This window comes from Polypterus senegalus, chromosome 14, assembly GCF_016835505.1.
Source record: "Polypterus senegalus isolate Bchr_013 chromosome 14, ASM1683550v1, whole genome shotgun sequence".
Taxonomy (NCBI): Eukaryota; Metazoa; Chordata; class Cladistia; order Polypteriformes; family Polypteridae; genus Polypterus; species Polypterus senegalus.
In genome coordinates, this window is record NC_053167.1 from 93294229 (window position 1) to 93309386 (window position 15158).

At 35.8% G+C, this 15158-nt stretch overlaps 1 protein-coding gene across 1 annotated transcript; it reads right to left on the bottom strand.

Annotated features, from left to right (window-relative positions):
* Positions 1–4926: 4926 nt before the first annotated feature.
* Positions 4927–13377, bottom strand: yipf1 (Yip1 domain family, member 1). The gene is made up of 10 exons (XM_039735572.1): positions 13289–13377; positions 12978–13030; positions 10420–10583; positions 9318–9398; positions 9097–9184; positions 8689–8805; positions 7467–7633; positions 6475–6657; positions 6237–6344; positions 4927–5475 (listed from the first exon to the last, which is right to left on the bottom strand). Exons 2-9 carry the CDS (start codon positions 13006–13008, stop codon positions 6246–6248), a joined length of 930 nt encoding a protein of 309 aa, XP_039591506.1. The 5' UTR covers positions 13009–13030; positions 13289–13377; the 3' UTR covers positions 4927–5475; positions 6237–6245.
* Between the last annotated feature and the right edge of the window lie 1781 nt (positions 13378–15158).

Here is a 15158-nt window from a genome sequence, read left to right on the forward strand (position 1 = left end):
AAAATATTTTAACTTGAATTCAAGTTAGGTCAGTAGTGGCTTATTTTAGTCCTCGAGGAGCACTTTGTCAAACTGTGTTCATTAATCTTGTTTTTATCTAAACACCTTGGGATTTATGATATTCTTCTTGTAGACTGAACGATACACAGAAGTGTTTTATTCTATATTTTAAGAAAGCAATTAAATATCTAAATGCTTTGACCAATCATAGGATTTGCAACTATATGAAGTTTACCCAGACCACTTAATGTGTACAGAAAACGCTGCCAAGCTCACCCATGAAGGACCACCATTGCTGATTTTATGTAGCCTCAACTAATTTCATGCTCAATATTCATCACCCAAATTGATGTTTTATTTTTTGTAAGTAAACTCTGATGGATAAGCATGTTTTCAGTAGTTGGTTTCTGATAAGATTGGACTCTGATAGGCAGAAAGTCATAATTAACTGTATTGGCCAAGTACAGTAATCTGTACTTGGAATTCTTCCTTGTATGATGCAATATACAAGAACAACACAAAATTAAAAAAAAAATCAATAAAAGATAAAATATGATGCAGTATACAAAAGCAACACTAAATAACAACATGTAAAGTGATTACTGTAAATAGAATAAAACACAAAGAAATAAAGAGAAAGTCCAAGGTATACACAGATATACATACTGTTGATACTGAACAGAAACTCACACCTGTATGGTCAGAATAACTGTATGTGGGGAAAAATGCTTAGGTGACAGGTTGTTTCAGGTTTCACCACACAAAGGCATTTGCTGGAGGGAAGTCTTTGGCATGGTGGGTGGTGCCCTCGGTGAATCAAAGCAATATTGATTTTTGCAGTACATTTTCTTGCCATGGGCTCATATTGGATCTGAATGGGTTGGTAAGTTAGTGCCTACATTTTTTCACAGGCTCTGATAATGCACTGCGGATTGGCCTTAGATTGAGCAGAGGCAGCACTAAAACAGACAGTTACAGATGAGGTCAGAATGGACTTAATGATCGTTGTGTTAAACAGGACCAATATTGCTTGGGAAAGATTGGATTTGCTCAACTAGCACAAAAATGACATTCTCAGATGATCATTCTTTATAATACAAATTATGCTTTCATCCCACTTGAGGTTTTGTGACAGCACAATACCCATACACGTAAATGCTTCTGCCATGTAATAATCCTTTTATATAAAAGCGGTCGGGTGTCCTTCCGTCCTGTGAGTGCTACGCAGGCGCGGAGTTTCACACACGCCCCGTCCATTTTGCAATGCACGATGGGATTTGTAGTTTCGTTTTTCCAGGTAAAAGATGATTTTCTACTATGCCAGACTGTGATCTTCTTCTTCTTTCTTAATATATAAAAGCGGTCGGGATTGTCCTTCCGTCCCGTGAGTGGAAAGCGTAGCGGTATTTCGCTTATCACAGACTTACTACTTGCAGCTTGCGGTACGAAGCGACATGATGTGAGCAGAGTTCTGGTGCTCCCATCGTTCCCTTGCTTTTGTGCGCGATGCGCTGGAGAAATAGACAAAATTATGTCTCTGGAAATAATTAATGTTGATGGAGTACAAATGCCTCACCGCCTAGTAAATATCGGGGTGTGAGTTCAAAAGGTCGACCGAAAAAAAGTTTAAATTTCATCACAAAAATAACAGAAACTACGAGTATTAAAGTAATACCCCCCAAATGCAATATAACCAAATTAATGAGTTTGTATAAAATATCAAATTGATCTACATATTGAATTGCCTTAAGAAGTGGTCAATTTAAAAGTCGCTCGCCTTAAAAGGCGGGTCAGCCTAGTACTAATAATAAGTTGTAACAGCTGAGCTATTTATAGCAAATGATAGATAAGCATGTTGGTGTTTTTTCAAATCTATGATCCCATTCAGTTTTTTGAATGCTAAGGTCCCTATTATAACGGCTGTACTATACTGTTTGATGCCCCACCTCTCATCTGTAAATGGACTCGTCATTGTTTGAAATGAGGCCTACAGGGTAGGATTCAAAAGTAATGAGCCATTGTTCAAAAAGACAAATTTATTGAGCAAATCGGTACAACTAATTAATAGTCTTCAAAATAGGCACCTCCTGCATCAATACACTTTTGTAGGCGGCTTTTCCATGACTCGAAGGCGTCCACGTAGGCCTGTTCCGGGATGGTTGCAAGGGCTGCCTTGACATTTGCTTGGATGTCCTCGATCGAGTCGAAGCGTTTTCCTTTCAGCGCTGATTTTAAGCGCGGAAACAAGAAGAAGTCAGAAGGCGACACGTCCGGACTGTAGGGAGGCTGGGGGACCACCGGAACGTTCACGATGAAGGCGGTGTGGCTGGGCGCGTTATCGTGGTGAAGCTTCCAGCTGTCCTTGATGTCCCTTCTTTTCTTTCAGGACTTCCAAGTAGTAAGCAGCATTCACGGTCTGTCTTTGCGGGACAAACTCGTAGTGGATGATCCCCTTCACTCCGAAGAACTTGATCGCGTACCGTTGCTCTAACGAACTTTCCATTCCGCCGTGTAACGCACTACCGCACAGGGGTTCCCGTCAAGGCCGATCGGAGCGGTAGGAGCTCCGTTGCGTTGTGAAGCCAACACCCACCGTCGCCGGCAAGTGGGGCGCGCGGCGAGGTACGTTCGCTTTAGAACAAAATGAGGCTCATTACTTTTGAATCCTACCATGTATTAGTTTAATGTCACCCACAAATTTAAGAGTTTGACAGATGAATTACTGGAGGTACAGTCATTTGTACATAGTGCATATAGAGCGGTGCAAGAGTTATCAAGGGTTAATGGGTCAGACATACAGTTTGTGTCCCCAACTGGATTTACTGTTTCCTACCTGTAAAAAAACTTCCAATGCCATTCAAAATTCACCTAAAGCTTGACACCAAGAAAAAGGACAACACGTTACAAACTACATCATCTGCAATCAACCATTTCAATTTTGAGTTTGGAATTCAGTCTAATTTGATTTGCTTATTATTTGTTTATCAATAGCTTAAACACATCCTTAGTTTGTCTTGCAGTTTTAATCAAAGTTAACAATCTGATTGAGCATTAGCACTGAAGTTTGTCAGCGCGCCATTGTGGTGGCGTTTTGCATATTGGTTGAACATGCAAATAGGACTTAAACTGTACGGTGCACATGTCAATATTACTTTTGGTTTTGTTCTACTACTATACTTTAACTTGGTAGGTAGAATGATTGACTTTTTAACTGACTCAGAAACTGAAAATAAAATTGTCTGATATGCTGCACATATCAACATGGTCCCCTCAGAGGTATATACTCTTTCACCTCTTTTGTACATTGTACAGTATTCTCTAGTGGATGTCATAGTAAAAGACAAGACCTATTTTTGATCCATTTGTTCTGCCTTAATTGTCCTTTGCTCTTTTTTGTAATCTTTAAATAGATTATTTAAACATAAATAATATTTGTATTGCTTGTCCTGAACCAGAAGTTTTCCAGACAGCTCAGACCTTGAAGAAGACCAAGCATATTGCTGCTTACTTATTCTCAGGACAATCACAATGGTTTAACATTTGAACACTGTCTTGTTCAAAGTCTTTCAGTCATCCAGCCTTTGGACCTTTTCTCTGAACCAAAACTATCTGAATATGGTTAGACAATTAACACCTTAGCCAAAGACAAGAATATTGCCCATTTTCCAGACATTGAGACTCTTGTTCTGATAATGTTAATGATATGGACTTTTATTTCTATGGGGTTTTGTATATCTCAAGTTAAACCCGCATCAAGAGTGTTTTTTTTCTCTCCAATGTTTGATCCTGCTAGTGTTAAGCTTTGAGAGACATGACCAACACAGATAATTCGACCCTGGCTCATGTATACTTTGTAAAGGCACTGCAAAAAGTAAATCATTAAGTTATGTGACTATGGCCACATCAGAGCTCTCAAGAATACTATGTAGACAGCTTAGGACTCAAAATTCAGATTAACAAATTTTGTATTTATTTTTGTGATCATACAAACCATATCACTGAAAGCTGGGCTCTTACTAAAGCATATCTGAAACTCTTAAACGCTGGTTTATACTTGACAAAAATGAAGTCAGACTTGGAGAGACGCCCCATCACACAGCTACAAGAAGCTGGTTACATGGGTGCCAGAATGATGAATGAATTGTTGAAAATGAAGCAACAGGTCATCAAAACACAATGAAGACATGCAAAAACATTTGTAATGGATCTGCTCATCATGTAATTAGGCTCAAGGGGAATATTTTACTTGATCTTCTTTACTTGACACTGATCTAATAATGTCCCTTATTGACTAGGAGATTATCAATGTGTCGATTGAATGGGATGTAAAAATGTGTTTTGGTTTCAGGCTTCACGGGGCGAGTATAAACCAGACTTTAAACTTTTAATAATATATTTATTTTTTATAGAATTTCATAATATCCAGATTGAATGTATAACACTTTTGAAAAAGGAAGAATTAAAAGATTTCTGAGAAATTTCTGTCTTTGGTCAGCCATGCAAGTAAGAACTTTGTTGTACTCCTTGTATGTGAAAATAAACTTGAACATGAACTTTCATTTAAAAATACCAGTGAATCTCAGAATTCTGTAAGCAATATACCTTTCACCTATGTTTTTCATTATGAAAAAACAATAAATAGTACAGAAGTTATTTTGAAGGCACAAACTAGGATAAAAATCATTACAGATAACAAATGTAAGATTTCTATTTAGAAACCTTTACAAAATGACAATAAAATTAACCTATAAAAATAAAGTTTTGTAAGCAACAAAGTTGTGGTTTAGTATGGTATGAACAGCAAACATTTGCTGCTCATAGCTTTTTCCTCCTGGATATGATTAAAAGCAGTTCCATTACCAAAAACAATTTTTACAAATTTAATAATACATGTTTATTTAAGAATTTTTTTAACGAGATTACTTTTTAAGAAAAAAAACTTTAATTGCATGAACTAAAGATATACACATGAAATAAACAATACAGTCAAAAATACAAGAAGTCATGATATATGGAAGTGTAGTACAATACATATTTATTACAGTTGAGCTTGCTGTGTAACATAATTTGTACAAAACAATTTGGCTAAAATATACTTTATATCACATAATAAATAATCAAAAATGCATTTAATGTTTCTTTTACAATGAGTTTATACAATTATATATCAAATGCAACCACAGACACATGGAAAAAGTTACCAAGTGGTGTGGTAGGTAGTAGTCTTTAAGGACCTTCAAACCTCCACTTGATGTTATTTTGGAGAAACTGGTGAAAGGACTGAGAAAGTTTGTTAGGTTGGATGGCCTTTTCTTCTCAAAACTGTCCTAATATTGTAATTTGGATAATGCTATAAATGTAATTTATCTGCTCTAATGCCATGTTCAATTTCCATTGATGGCATCAATCCAAACAGGTATCTACCACGTAACCCTTCTTATTTTTTCCCTAAATTAAGGCAACCATCTCTGGAACCTGCAGAAAATGTACAAGGGAAAGAACATCTCTGTTAAACATTTAATGACACATCAATGTTACATACCAACAAACCCTGTTAGAATTAAATATGTAAATTGTTTCACTTAATTTAAAAACATAAGGCTAACACAATATCATTTCATTCATTTTCGGAAACCCCCCATCTGCCAAGTACGGTACTATGGAGCCAATGCATATACTAGCAGCATTAGGCCCAAGGCAGAGCTAGTCTTAATTGGGGCATTACTCCAATGCATTGGAAATTGGCATGCACAACCAAACTTTCCTATTTCTGGTTATGTATTTATAGATGAGAATGCTAACTAACTAAAACACATATTTTTACTGTCACATAAAACCTTGATCCCTGTGAAAAAAACATATAGGCACAACCAAGGACATGTAAACTCAGAAACTGAGTTATGCTACCTGTTAGGCCACAATGCTGCCAAAAAGCATTTAATGAATAATAATTTTAACACAAACATCCTAAAAATAGCTCTCCATATTACAAGTTACTGGATATAATTCATATTCAATTAACTGATATTCACATAAAACATTCATTAAATGTAACTAACTAAATTGGTTCATTGTGATTCTAATTATGTCCTTTGGGGGACTGGAACCCCAAAATTCTAAATTGCAGGCAAGAAAATGGATGGATGGATAATATAGGAATGCTTTAAAACATGTCCATGTAAACTGTCATTGAAACCTAGAATCTAAACAAACTTTAATAGTTTTATTTAGCTTACCTAAACCGTTTATGTTTTCTGACTCGCAGTTTTTATTGTCACATTACTTGTTGAGGGAAGAGGAGACTGAATCTGATTACCAGCTTCAGGGAGATCAAAAAAATATGTCTGTTCAAAATTGCATCAAAGAGAAAGAAAAAAAATCATTTGTTTCTTCAATCTGTATAAATGTAAGTGTACTCTTCCAACTGCTTTTGCTACATATTTTAAAATAAATTTCATATTCTCATCTACATACCTTACAGCCAATAGCCAGAAGGGCATGAAGAATTACAATGGCTGACACAGTAGCAATAGCAATTCGCCGTTGATCATCACGAACAGCAGGCCAAAATGTCAATACTAAAACTGATCCTGACAGACACATGGCACATACAACAGAAACCCATCTCAGCCATTCAAGGGGTATAATCCACAATACCTATCAAAGAAAAGATTTCAAAGTCAAAGACTTCAATAATATAAGTGTATGTTCAAGTAAAAAATCCCAAAACAGAGGAGAAAGCAATTAAGAGTGTTCAGCACTTAAAAGTCTAAAGTATTTTGTGCATATGTTATGTGTAATATAGCTTTATTTTTAATGACTCATTTAAAATGTACAAAGTAGCATCAACAAGGAACCATGCAACTTGAGAAAATAATCTATAAAATACACTGTAAATGTACTGAAAAATTATTCATATGAAAATCAGTGTTTTGTTATACATTGTTGTCTCCTGGGGAAGCAACATGAGTTCAAAGGGTGCACAATGCCTGAACAAACTTATGAAGAAAGCCTGCTCTATTACAGGACTAACTCTGGACAATGCTGTGACAACTCTGGAAGCTACTGTAGAAAGGAGGATGGCGACAAAACTGGATGGCATCATGAAAAATCCCCTCCATCCCTTACAGGAAGGGCTTACTTGGAGCACTTTTAGCCATGGTCTAATTCCCCCATGGTGTGCTAAGGAGTGCTTATGGGGATCTTTTCTACTTACTGCTATCAGGCAATAAATGCTTTCTCTAGATGTCCCAGACTAAATTGTTTATTTTGCTATTTCTGTACAAATATACATCTATTGATGGATTGATTGTATTATTTGTCCTGTGAGTCTGTATCTTTGTTTTTTTATGTTTCTACTGCCGCATCTGCATTTCTCCTTAGAATTAATAACATTTATCTAACCTAACCTAAATTCAACATGATTCATGTTACTTTTGTAAATGACTACCAAACAGGCTACTTACTGCTGTAGGGATATAAATAAACAGTGAATATCCATAGACACACACGATCTCCAGAAAGGAATAACAGACTATGTTCATGACTTTGCTGTTTCTCCACATCAGAAAACCCCACAGTGCAAGGGGAACAAGCCATGCATAGCAGTAGATAGCGGTTGCAGCAATGGTTACTGAAAAAAACAAAATAAAACTCGTTAGTTTTTTAAAGCAAGTTTACACAGTGTACATAACATAAATTAATACTAAAATAATAATAACAATAATAATTAATAATAACAATAATAATGTTTATTTTGCAGACACCTTTATCCAAGGCAACTTATAGTATTTGAGATAAACTGGTTGCATTTTTTTTGTTTTTCTGATCAGAGCACAGTCAGGTGAAGTGACTTGCTCATCGTCACACAGTGTCAGTAACAGGATTTGAACTCATAACCTCAGGATTTAAAGTCCAACGCCTTAACCACTACACTACACTGCCTATCTAATGCAATTTAAAATTAGAAATGTTTAATCAATTACCTTTTTATGATAACTGATGAAATAATGTTTAATGGACATACAGAACTATTTTTGCAATGAAAAATACAAATTTGTAAAGACTAAAGTGCAGTAAATATATAATGGGGAATAAGGTGAAATAATTATATTATTTCAAAAGAGCACTTTTTATTTAAACAGTTTTTGCATGCTAAAGTAAAAACAAGAGCCTCTGAAGAACTGCTAATATCTACTGTTTATTTGTGTGGCATATATAATTTATTCCTAAAAAAAAAATAGAAAAATAGCAAGAAAGTTACACAACCTTCAATGCTTTTACCCTTATAAAAGGTCATGATGCTGATGGGATTCTGGAATATTTTATATGAAAACACCAAAACCTAGTGGAAACCTAAAGATTTTTTCCTTCATAACCAGAAAGGGCATTTTGTTCTTGTAATAGTAATGGTATTATTCTGATCACTTCGCTAATTACAATATTATTACAAGTTTGGAGCAAACTTAACTTAGTCAGCTTATATCCAGTTTACTGATATAATCATTACAAATAAAACAGATGTTCTATGAAATGTAAAAAATACAATATTTATCCTTTAAAATTAATAATTATTCAATGATTAGAGAGATGCAGTAAAAAGTAATTATGTTGTATATCTTTAAACTTAAAGTACCACAACAATTTAGTCAATAACAAAATAAAAGTACAAGTAAAATATGTATATACCTTTTCTAAATTCAGGCACATAATGGTATGTGGGTCCACCAACATGTAAAATGAAATTTGAAATATTTCCACTAATGGCAATGGCAAATACTAATGTGGCACAAATCCAGAAAGGACCTAAAAAAATGATCACAAAGTGGTGTTAATATTGCTATTAAAATTTCATTATGTTTGTTGTACAGTATACTTAAATAGTTAAGAAAATAAGGCATGCATGAGACTAATTTTGTCCATATTAGCCTGCTAAGTATATATATATAAATATATATATATATATATATATATATATATATATATATATATATATATATATATATATATATATATATCACACACACAAACACATATATACATACACACACATGTTGTGCATGTATGTGTGTTTTTGTTTTTTTAAAGTCTGCTTACCGTACAGATCTGGATTACTGCGGATGTACAGGCGAACAAAGTTTTTACCAGGTATTGGCAAAACAGATCCTTTTATTCTATCTAAGACCTAAAGGCAAATAAGTCGATAGTAGTTATTCACTACAACTTTCCTTCTATTTAATTTGCTGAGTGTAATGTAATATCACACATTCATTAAAATATGGATATAAAAAAATCAGAATATATTTATTAAAAGGTACCTGATATGTATCGACATCAAATAATGTCTGATAGTATTCAAATGTCCAAAAGGGGGCACTTTTCCTTTGACCGGCAAGTAACTGTGACAAGAAAAATAACATGATATACACAGGATCTAACTGATGGTTATTTTAAACTTACATGTAATTCTCTAAAAATGTATCTGGATATTTCATAATCTACAAGAATATTTATTAATCCAGGTTCACAACTGCTTTTTCTCTTTAAGGTTGTGGAGAACTGAATTTATAATACATTTGGTGTAAATTAGCCACGAAAGGCAAAAATATTTATTTTTCAAAATTGATAGTCAAGTAAACAACTAAATGGATACACATATAATTATTTTGCTGGAAACTGATGTCTAAGTGAAGTTTATTAATAAATGATCACCATCTAAGAAATTTACAGACAAATTATAGCTTTGATTGTTTTAACATTCCATGGTGGAATATTCCATCTCCCACCCAGCCAACCCCACTCAAGTTCATTTAGATTTTTACCTGTGTACTCCAGATTTCTCCCACAGTCCAAAGTCTTAAGAAATTGGTACCATCTAAGTGGAGGTGGGGAGGGGTTGGCTAGCATAAGATAACATTGCCTAATAGATTAGGTAGCACAGGGAGACAGTGCCATTTCCCAGGCTAGGCTAGGTGCAGAACAACAGCCAACCCTAGACAGAGTGCCCAAGCACACACACACACACTCACTCACTCACAGGGACAATTTAGAATCACCAGTTAACCTAACCTACACATCTCTGGGAGAAAATAGCAGCAAAAGGAAGATGCTGGATATGTAAGGTAGCAGCAGCACTTACTACTACAGTGCTGTGCTGCCCCACATAAGATATCGTAGGAAATATTTTCTGGCAAAACTTTTTTCCTTTATTATTAGGTAAAATCATTATTATAAAATAGGCTAATTAATTAGTAATACATCTGTGAATAAAACCATTTTGATAAAAAGTCTTATTTCTTCCACTTTGATTAGATTAACAAGACAGGTCTCACAATGCAAAAACATTTATTTAAAAAATAAAATAAAATAAATCTAATCCATAGCAGGTTTAAACTTTGCAGTTTACAAGTTTTCTCCTACTTCAGTTTTGTCAGACTCTTCATTGCCAAGAAGATCATCGTCTTCATCTTTTGGAACGTTCCTGAAAGATTTGCGCTGTTTTTTAGAATTTTCATGTGAATCACCAATGCTAATGGTTGTGGCGTCACGATTAACAGCTAACAAATTTTCTGCATCATCAAACTCTGTCCAAAAAAAAAAAAAGATAAATAAATTGAAAGATTTTGAATTACTAAATAAAAGCTAAAATGTCAATGGATGCAAACAGATTTTAAAGTAAAACAAAGACTAAATAAATCTACAAGCTAACTATACAGTTTGGGTTGAATGATAAATTGCATTAGCTTGTATTGGTCTGATAAACAACTTTTTTAGTTAAATGTTATTATAACATGGACTAATCACTAGAACTGTCAAGTAAAATCAAAATAATAACCACCCAGTAATTTTCTTACTCAAACATTGTATGCTGCAGTGCAAATTATAACTTTAAAATACATGGTTTCAAAGAAATGCATATTGAATCAGATATTGTCTTAAATATGCACAATGATAGTTTATGGTAGTGATATTTTATAAAGCAAATTAATAAGTGATCACTCTTTAAAATTCACTATCATTTCTTCACTATACAGACAAATTATAGCTCTGATAGGTTTAAGTAATTTTTATATGGACCTTTTCAAATCAGTGTTGCCCCATGGAAGTGACGAGATTTAAGATACCAAACCAAATTATTTATTTTGATCCTTGGGAGACTTAGTGGTCCAGAGGCCTTCAGAAGAAGGACAGTCAATGACTATGGTTAAGAAACAATTACAAATTCACTCTAGAGTATATCACATAATCTACAAGTGAAGACATTTCAGCATCACTGGCAATCTACCTAGGGAAGACAATCCCACTAAACTCAGCCCAATGGATGACTAAACAATTAAGGGGATCTCAAACTGCCCCAAGTTAGCACTAAACAAAATGAAAAGTCATTTTAATAGCTCAAACAATATGAAGGCACATAAATCAACTCTAAGAAAGAAAAGCAACATTCTGGTTCTACACGTGAGGTTAGGAACAAGAAAAATCTATTCTCAAAAAAATAATATAAAAGGATAACTGAAATTTTCTGGAATGCATTTGGTCGGAGCAATGTGCTTTAGACGCTTTGGTGTTATTTTGCTGTAATAAAAGACATCATTTAACAGAAAGGAAAAGGTCCTTTAAAAATAACAGCCTTATAACAACTGAGTTGCAACCATAGTGGTTTATAATTGTTTTGCTGCTTCTAAGGCTGTGAACCTGGCTTTCAGTAAGTCAAACACAAATCCCACAGCAAACCACTGAATGCTTCAAGAAAATACAGTAGATGATCATCTGCTAAAATAGTAAAGATGAAAACAAATTGTACAATATTACAATCACATAAAAACACACAAGATAATGTAATAGATCAAAAAGAAAAAAAGACAGAACTAAATCTTACTTAAATGCTGATAGGGTACTTTTAGCTGACATTACATACAACATTATTTTCAGATACTACATATGCAAATGTTCTTTGTGCAATGATAAAACATAAGCAATTCATGGAGGACAACTAATGTAATGGACTGCATGGTGGCACAGTGGTTACTGGTGCTACTGCTTGCATCTGCTATCCTGGTTTGAATCCTGTACATTGTTGCAAATATGTGCAAGATACCAAATGTGCCGAGATTGTACACTCCAACCATGCTCACAGGGGTTTTCCTGTAGGGAATTTAGTTTTCTCCAACATTCTGAAAGCTGTACAAGATAGGTTAACTAGTATTGCTAAATTTGCTCATGTGATTGACTGGCATCCCACCCATGGGTGCTTCCTGCCTTTTCCACAGTGCTACCCTGTCCACCCAAAACTCTGAATTTTATAAACTGGTTGGACAATATTACCTTGTGTTACTATACATAAAATAACATTTATTTCTGCAAAAGAGGCCAATGCCAGGTTATGAAGCCAGGGCTGAATATACTTTTCTTTCACAGGAAACTGCATTTTAACTGAATTCGTTTATATAAACATTTGCAAAGCACAGTTTAGTGTTGTTTATTAAAACTATGAAAGATCCAATGTTGTTCAGTGTGGACATAAAGAGGGACAAGGGATTTTTAATACAATTTTTTCAGCAACCATAAACTGGCAAATATATAACTGTGGACCAAGCTATACTAGAGGTTAAAGACACAGAATACTAATTTAGCAATTCCTGAAAAATCCATCCAGCATGTTACAGCTGTAACCTATATAAAACACTGTCATTTTTGGTACCACATTAGTAGCGCCCACTATACCCCCAACCTGAAAATACAATCGTAAAATTGTGCACACTAATTACTGGCAACAATTACAATATTTTCTCAAAGTATGTAGCAAATCGTAAATGGTCAGTCGAAAACATTTTCTAAAATCTGTTTATACGACACATATTGACTCATCTGCATAGCAAAAATGATGTATAATCTATCTTCACTTTAATAAGCACCTGTCACAAATGACATTAAAGCAATCAACAAAAGCTTGTATTTGATGATAAAAATATGCCCACCTTGAAACTGCAAATCATCTACAGCCGCCATTCATGCAGCCGTCTTCCTTAAACTAGATAAACATAAAAGAAATGCACGTTACCTGCAATCTGTAACCACGTACTGATTGGTTTTGTTTTACTTAAAAGCTGTCTGACATATCAATTAAAACAAGGTTAAAAGAACAGAAAAACACAGCTACGTGTTATTTACAATCGTGTCCGGTCTTTCGCGAGGAACACTAAAGCAGTTCTGCTTAATTAAATATGCTGTTTATGCTAACACACAACTAATTACACATCTCAGAACTGAAGATTTTAATAAATATTACCACTGGTTTAATTGCAGATGCAGCGAGTAATAAAAACTGAAAAACTACTTCCGCTGACGCGTAACACAACTGACACGTGTCACGTGGTAAGGACGGCACTGATTTGCCCGTGAATTTGATACAGTACTACAAAATAGGATAAAGGGGCGGGGCAATAGGTTCTATAAAGAGAGAGAGAGAGGCGCTGGGAGGGCCATGCCAATTAATACTTGAATTTTATTAAGAACTGTTCAGTTAAGATGGTCGTATTTGGCAGAAAACCAGGGGAAAAACGAATACAGCAGGGACGTGCAATTACAAATATATATATATATATTTAAATATATATATAAACTGCTCAAAAATTAAAGGAACACTTTGAAAACACATCAGATCTCAATGGGAAAAAGAAATCCTCCTGGATATCTATACTGATATAGACTGGGTAATGTGTTAGGAACGAAAGGATGCCACATCGTTTGATGGAAATGAAAATGATCAACCTACAGAGCCCTGAATTCAAAGACGCCCAAAAATCAGAGTGAAAAATTATGTGGCAGGCTAGTCCATTTTGCCAAAATTGAATTGCAGCAACTCAAAATTGTACGCAGCACTTTGTATGGCCCTGTGTTCCTGTATACATGCCTGACAACATGGTGCATGCTTCTAATGAGATGACAGATGGTGTTGTGGGGGATCTCCTCCCAGATCTGGACCAGGGCATCACTGAGCTCCTGGACAGTCTGAGGTGCAACCTGGTGGCATTGGATGGACCAAAACATAATGTCCCAGAGGTGTTCTATTGGATTTAGGTCAGGAAAGTGTGGTGGCCAGTCAATGGTATCAATTCCTTCATCCTCCAGGAACTGCCTGCATACTCTCACCACATGAGGCCAGGAATTGTCGTGCACCAGGAGCCACTGTACCAGCATAGGGTCTGACAATGGGTCCAAGGATTTCATCCTGATACCTAATGGCAGCCAAGGTGCCTTTGTCAAGCCTGTAGCGGTCTGTGTGACCCTCCATGGATATGCCTCCCCAGACAATCATTAACCCACCACCAAACTGCTCATGCTGAATGATGTTACAGGCAGCATAATGTTCTCCATGGCTTCTCCAGACCCTTTCACTTCTGTCACGTGCTCAGGGTGAACCTGCTCTCATCTGTAAAAAGCACAGGGCACCAGTGGTGCATCTGCCAATTCTGGTATTCTATGGCGAATGCCAATCGAGCTGCATGCTGCTGGGCAGTGAGCTCAGGGCCCATTAGAGGACATGGGGCCCTTGGGTCACCCTCATGAAGTCTTTCTGGTTGTTTGGTCAGAGACATTCACACCAGTGGCCTGCTGGAGGTCATTTTGTAGGGCTCTGGCAGTGCTCATCCTGTTCCTCCTTGCCCAAAGGAGCAGATACTGGTCCTGCTGATGGGTTATGGACCTTCTATGGCCCTCTCCAGCTCTCCTAGAGTAACTGCTTGTCTCCTAGAATCTCCTCCATGCCCTTGAGACTGTGCAGGAGACACAGCAAACCTTCTGGCAATGACACGTATTGATGTGCCATCCTGGAGAAGTTGGACTACCTGTGCAACCTCTGTAGGGTCCAGGTATCGCCTCATGCTACCAGTAGTGACACTGACTGTAGCCAAATGCAAAACTAGTGAAGAAACAGTCAGAAAAGATGAGGAGGGAAAAATGTCAGTGGCCTCCACCTGTTAAACCATTCCTGTTTTGGGGTCATCTCATTGTTGCCCCTCTAGTGCATCTGTTGTTAATTTCATTAACACCACAGCAGCTGAAACTGATTAACAACCCCCTCTGCTACTTAACTGACCAGATTAATATCCCATAAGTTTCATTGACATTATGCTATACTCTGAGCAGTATATATATAT

Bases quoted from the DNA above. Each gene is read 5' to 3' on its own strand.
- yipf1 (XM_039735572.1), bottom strand. From the start codon at position 13,008: ATGGCGGCTGTAGATGATTTGCAGTTTCAAG. The intron at 9,185-9,317 runs GTACCTTTTAAT...ATTTGCCTTTAG, and splicing joins TTGATGTCGATACATATCAG to GTCTTAGATAGAATAAAAGG. The intron at 6,345-6,474 runs GTATGTAGATGA...AATTTTGAACAG, and splicing joins TTCTGGCTATTGGCTGTAAG to ACATATTTTTTTGATCTCCC.